This window comes from Bactrocera neohumeralis, unplaced genomic scaffold, assembly GCF_024586455.1.
Source record: "Bactrocera neohumeralis isolate Rockhampton unplaced genomic scaffold, APGP_CSIRO_Bneo_wtdbg2-racon-allhic-juicebox.fasta_v2 cluster09, whole genome shotgun sequence".
NCBI classification, from domain to species: Eukaryota; Metazoa; Arthropoda; class Insecta; order Diptera; family Tephritidae; genus Bactrocera; species Bactrocera neohumeralis.
Genome location: NW_026089622.1, coordinates 19429680 through 19435679, shown reverse-complemented (window position 1 = coordinate 19435679; position 6000 = coordinate 19429680). Strand labels below are relative to the sequence as shown.

General features: G+C 33.4%; 1 protein-coding gene across 9 annotated transcripts in view; it reads right to left on the bottom strand.

Annotated features, from left to right (window-relative positions):
• Positions 1 to 1763: 1763 nt before the first annotated feature.
• The window catches only part of LOC126764041 (protein unc-13 homolog 4B), a 324201-nt gene continuing 319964 nt past the window's right edge, over positions 1764 to 6000 (bottom strand). For 6 of the 9 annotated variants that reach the window (XM_050481774.1, XM_050481768.1, XM_050481770.1 and 3 more), the window contains 2 exons: positions 2007 to 2185; positions 1764 to 1950 (listed from right to left, as the gene is read on the bottom strand). In XM_050481774.1, the coding sequence (XP_050337731.1) occupies positions 1865 to 1950; positions 2007 to 2185 (265 nt within the window). In that variant the 3' untranslated portion in view covers positions 1764 to 1864. Of the gene's footprint in view, positions 1951 to 2006; positions 2186 to 6000 lie in introns of those variants that run through there. The other 3 variants (XM_050481775.1, XM_050481776.1, XM_050481773.1) reach the window with 1 other exon arrangement.

Sequence of the window (6000 nt, the reverse complement as noted above, 5' to 3'; positions counted from 1 at the left end):
GACTTTCATTGGCTATGTTCTAGAGCTATAGTGTCTCCTAAGAATGATACTCTTAATGAAATAAACAATCTAATAGTTCAAAAAGTCCCCGGCCAAATTAAAACATACAAATCAATCGACAATGTGACTAATATCGAAGACGCAGTCCATTATCCACAGGAATTTTTAAATTCGTTGAACCCTTCTGGACTGCCACCACATGAGTTGTCGCTAAAAATCGGAATCCCAATAATGCTTTTAAGAAATTTAAGCCCTCCGAACATGTGTAATGGGACGAGGTTGCTTATTAAAGAGTTAAAGGACAATTTAATTGTAGCAACTATTATTACTAGCCCACCAGCTGGTCAACTGGCTCATATACCGAGGATACCGATGATCCCGACTGATCTGCCAATCCCATTTAAACGGCTTCAATTTCCGGTAAGAACATCTTTCGCATTAACGATTAACAAGTCCCAAGGTCAAACCTTCGAATTAGTAGGGATCGACCTGTGAAAGAAGTGTTTTACTCACGGTCAAATGTATGTTGGACTATCGCGGGTCGGAGCCCCTGAAAATCAATTTATTTTGTTCCCACAGAATAAAACAAAATCAAATATAGTTCATAGGGAAGCTCTAACACAATACAAGGTTTTTCTTTTGGGATTATGACCTCTTTGCAATAATTAAAAATATAAACAAAAAAACCTGATGTTGAGAAAAAATAAACAAAAGAAACGTATTAAACAAAAAAATTAAAACGTAAAAAAATATAAAAAACACTAATAAAAAATACAAAAACAAAAAAAATATAAAACAATGAAGGAAGTACAAAAAAATCTTAAATAATATATAAGAATTAAATTTCATATTTTTTTTTAAATTCGACGCAAAAAATTGTGAATATTTGTGTTAATGTCATGTTGAGTGCCCGTGCGAAGCCGCTATGTGTATGTAACAACATCCACTGCAATGTTCACAGTTTTTCTGTAATGTCTTTAGCATCAGCATTGCATCCGTGCGAAGCCGCGGCGGGTCGCTCCTAGTATAATATATATTAGTTTGCTCAATAATATTAACCTTAAATTATATTATTACAATTTGATAGTACCCCTCGAAGTGCCTGAAATTGACTGCGCTTTCTTGTCAAACCTTCTGGATAAACGTCCCCTGGGTGGTATCATGCCAGCACAGCTGCATCGAGACATTACACTTTCGAACTCCTTTAAATTGGGATATATTCCTGCGGCTTTGAGGTAGCGTATTCCAAGCCAAAGGAGCTGCTTTAAAGTAAGAAGTACTTTGATATAAAGCTCCGAAACGCAGCTTATTTCATAATGGTGACCATCCACATCGATTGTAGAGTAGCGATATTAGCATTGAGTTCGCTGACTGTGCGTTCAAAACTAGTGAAAGTCTAAGAGTATTATCTCTAGCATCAAGCTTTTCTTTATCATTAGACTGGAACCCGGCCATTGCAGTATTGCACGAATCTGTAGCTTGATGAGCTAGGGCAGGTTCATTAGTCTAAATATCTGCGGAATGGGAACGGATAAGAGCTCCGTTGGCATCTCTTGATTCACTAATAGGTCCACACTGACCAAATTTTTATTTTATTTTTGAGAGGACTGTGTAAAAACAGAATTAGGTACCCTATTTAGAATTTAAATCGTTTTGTTGTTTTAGTAAAATCATAACAAAAAATTTAGAAATGTTTATGAACACACTCACATTTATTGAAGTTTATTCTACTATTTTCAATTAAAAACAAACAATTAAAGACATGTAGTTATTTGAGTAAAAGTTTAATATACATTATAATAATATAAAAATATAATGCATATATAAACATAGCTATTAATAAAACGTTTGCCTTGATATAATTTCACATTTTACTTCTTAACTTTTTTAAAAAATCACGTGCCTGTTTGTCACCCTGTCTATATTCTAACGCACGAATAGTTTCCGATTCTGCAAATAAAAGTTGGTAAAAATAGGTGGAAAAATGCAATATTACTTTAATTTACCTATGTACTGTGGTCGAGATAGCTCCATATGAATTTGTTCATTTTCATTTGCCATGAGGTCCGCAAAAGTTATGTAACACTCACCTATGTATTGGCTGGTCATACCAAAAAGGTCTTTGTCTTTAATGCTGAATAAGATTAGACTGTTGTGTTTGGAAAGTTGTTCCTCTGTAAAGTTGCTGTAAATGTAAACAATCATTTAATATATAAATAAATAGTCATACTAATATCATAAATGCGAATGTAAGTTTGTTTGTTACGCTTTTACGCAAAAACTACTTAACCGATCATCATGAAACTTTGTACATATACTCTTGAAGGTATTAGAAGTAACATAGGGTATTTTATATTGGAAAAAAAAAAAATACGAAAGATAAAACAATTGTTTGTCAAAAAATCGTCAAATTTAGCTACTTTAACGCCATCTAGCATTACAGTAATGAAGTTTCAACTATGAATACTGTAATACCGTCCCACTGTATTACCGGCGGTGACGACAATATCTAATTCAATTGAATATAGTTTCAACTGTTTCTAATTTTTCTATATTTATTGTTATTTTCTTCTGTCGTTACATACAGTATAAAACTATTCAAATTTTTGAGATAATCCGTAATTTATTTGGTTAGCTGTCACTTTATTATTTTAGATCTTACTCGCTGATGTTAATTCTTACTCTGCTTTTCTTTGAAAATGCCTCGGAAGCGGAAATCTGGTCTATCCAAAAATTCATCGCGGGCCCGTGCTGCAAAAGTTGCACGAAATCAAGAAACTTCGGCTCGCGCAGAGCTGAGAAGACAACAACAAGCAGAGCGACAAAGAGTTTTGAGAGCAGCTGAAACGCCTCTTCAGGCACGAGTTCGTTTAGAAAGACAAGCTGCACTGCAGACAAATAGAAGAGCGATAGAAACACCAGAACAATCGCAGGCGAGAAGAATTCATAATGCAGACATGCAGACCACGCACCGCCGAAATTTCATGCGTAATGATTGGGCTGTGTTTATTGGTACTAGGTTTCAATATGATCCTTCAATTGAATATTATAATCATCCATTGATTGTTATTGACTCAATGAATAAAAAATGTCAGTACTGCGATGCTTTTAAATGGAAAGATGAAACTGCTGGAATGTGCTGTTCCGGTGGTAAAGTTTCACTTCCATTACTTGGTGAACCAAAAGAGCCTTTGAAAACTTTATTATTAAATGTTACAGATGAGTCAAAGCAATTTCTAGGTGATTTCCGTCAAACCCAGTAATTCACTCCAGACACCAGCAGATGGAATTCAACCGTGCATTAAATAATCACGCTTATGGTTGACAGTTGAAGAACTCTATCTGAAAACGAATATGAGAGTGCATCTTCATTATAACGTGTATTCAGGACTTTACGCCGAAATGTTGTTGAAAATTGGTGATGGTTGTTCAGATGTTGACGCTGAAGGCTACAATTACTGTCAAGAGAATTTTGTAATTTAGTAGAAAGTGATGTGGATCTCATTGCTAATGTTTTTCCGGAATTGCAACAAAATTTGTGTAGTGATCAGTGGTTGTGTGCAAGGGCAATATTAGCACCAAAAAATTAAATTGTTAATAGGATCAACACTGACATTTTAAAACTAGTTCAAGGAGAAATGAAGGAATATTTGTCAATGGATACAATTATAGATACGAAACTAAGTACTTCATATCCTGTGGAGTTTTTAAATTCACTTGAACTATCGGGTGTACCGTCACATAAACTTCAATTGAAGCTAAATGTACCAGTAACGCTTATGCGAAATCTAGATGCTTCTAAGCTATGTAATGGAACAAAGCTTCGGATATCGAAATTGGGACAGAACATACTTGGTGCTACTATTTTAACAGGTGTCGGTAAGGGAAATAGTGTTAAAATACTTCGGATAAAAATTATTCTCACTGACCTTCCATTCCAATTTAAAAGGGTTCAGTTTTCTGTCAAGCTTAGCTTTGCTGTTACTATAAACAAGGCACAAGGACAAACATTACAGGTAGCAGGAGTGCATTTAGAAAACCCACGCTTCTCTCATGGTCAACTTTATGTAGCCTGTTCACGTGTATCTAATGCCCGGAATTTACACATATTTGAGCCCGACGGGAAAACTTATAACATTGTCTACATAAATAACCTAGATTATTACTTTATTTATATTTTATTTTATTTTTTTTAATTGTTAGAATTCAGAATTTATTTTTGTTACGGTGAAATATATTTTAACATTTGTTGTTGCATTTCAATACGCATATTTTAAGGTGTTAAAACTTCATTGTCTGCAGTAATTTTAAAAAATTGTTGATCTCAGCCAAGCAATAACATTACCTTACCCTTTATCTCTCATACTTATTTAATGGCTCCACTGCGGGCGAAGCCGCGGGTAAAAAGCTAGTATATAATAAAATGAAATGAAATGCTACAATGAATGTAGTATACTACACTGTAATAAAAATTCCCTCATATTTTGAAATCAAAATCAAATTATTGCGGTCGCTACAGCGTTTACTGTTCTAATTTGGAAAAACCATTTTTATCATCATCGCGCTACGGATTTTGTTGTTCTACGAAAAACAGCCGAAAAAAGGGCAAAATTCGATACATTTTGTTCAAACACCGCTATTTTGTCAAATTAAAAAAAAACCAAAAAGGTGCTATAGCGCGGTAGCGATTTTCTTACAGATTAATAATCATTTTGAAATTTTTGTTTTAGATCAAAATTGCGGCCGCAATCGTGGACATTTTAGAGAACCTTTTTCTTACGTGTCATTTCAAAAATTTATTTAAATATTATACACCTAATATAAAAAAAACATTTTGTATTCGCCATGAATGTATTTATTAATAAATAAACAACAGGACCGATTAGTTAATTTCAACATTTGAAAAAAAAATCGCGATAGTTCGAAGATGATTTTTCGGAGATTCACACTGTGATGTGGGAGTCTTAAGGGGGCATTCTGGTTTAGAAGCCCGAATTTTAGGTATTTTTTTTGACGCGATAAAAAAAATCAAAAACTGTTTTGACTATCCATTTTTTTACATGCTTTTTATTGATATTCTAAGAATACAAAACATAAATAATATAAGAAAAAAATTAAATTTAAAAAAACTGCAGGTCGGCGAAGTAGAAACTGATGAAACAATGGTTTGTCCTGGTGTGCAGGATATAAATCCTTTCCGTGACCTAAAATGAAAATTTATGCGAAATCCGTGAAGAGTAAAAGTGTAGTTATCGTACTACGAAACGTTTTTGAAAAAAAAAAAATTAGAAAATGGTGGAGGTTTGAAAAAAGTTGTTAGGAACTTTTCAAAAAAAAAAATCTTTCGAAAGCTGATCGTAGTGCGATACTATAATGTATAAGAAAGCTCTGTGTAAAATTTCATGTGAATCGGTTGAGTAGAACTTGAGATATCATGCACACCGTTTCTAGAAAAGTAATTATGAGAAAAACGATTTTAAAGTTTAAGAACTAGTCGCGCGCAGTCGGAGTCACAAAATGAGCTGTAACTCGGAAAATAATTTGAATTTCGAAAAGTCCTCTTAGGGAAATTTTCTTGAAAGGTTATACCATAAAAATATGCAAAAAACAATCGATTTTTTCGAATTTCTAAACCAGAATACGCCCTTAAGGGGGGAGCCTGCTTTAGAGCCTTCAAAAAATCGACTTTTTGAGGATTTTTTTGGGAAGTAATAAAATAATTGATTAAAGCGAAATTTCTAGGGTTTATAGTTATATATTTAGACATCACCCAAAAATTTTTTTGAATACGAAATCTTTGATATTCTGCCTTTGGGAAGCAATTTCCCGATGCATCTCGCAAGTACATTTGTTGGACAGTGCGCAGAATGCAGGTCGCAATTTTTATCGGAAACAAAAAATTCAAAGAGATTCATATTTGTTAATAACTTATGCTCTAGTTGAATTAAGAGAATTTCAAAAAAAAGTGTAAAATTATAAAATTTTTTAAAATTTAAAAAA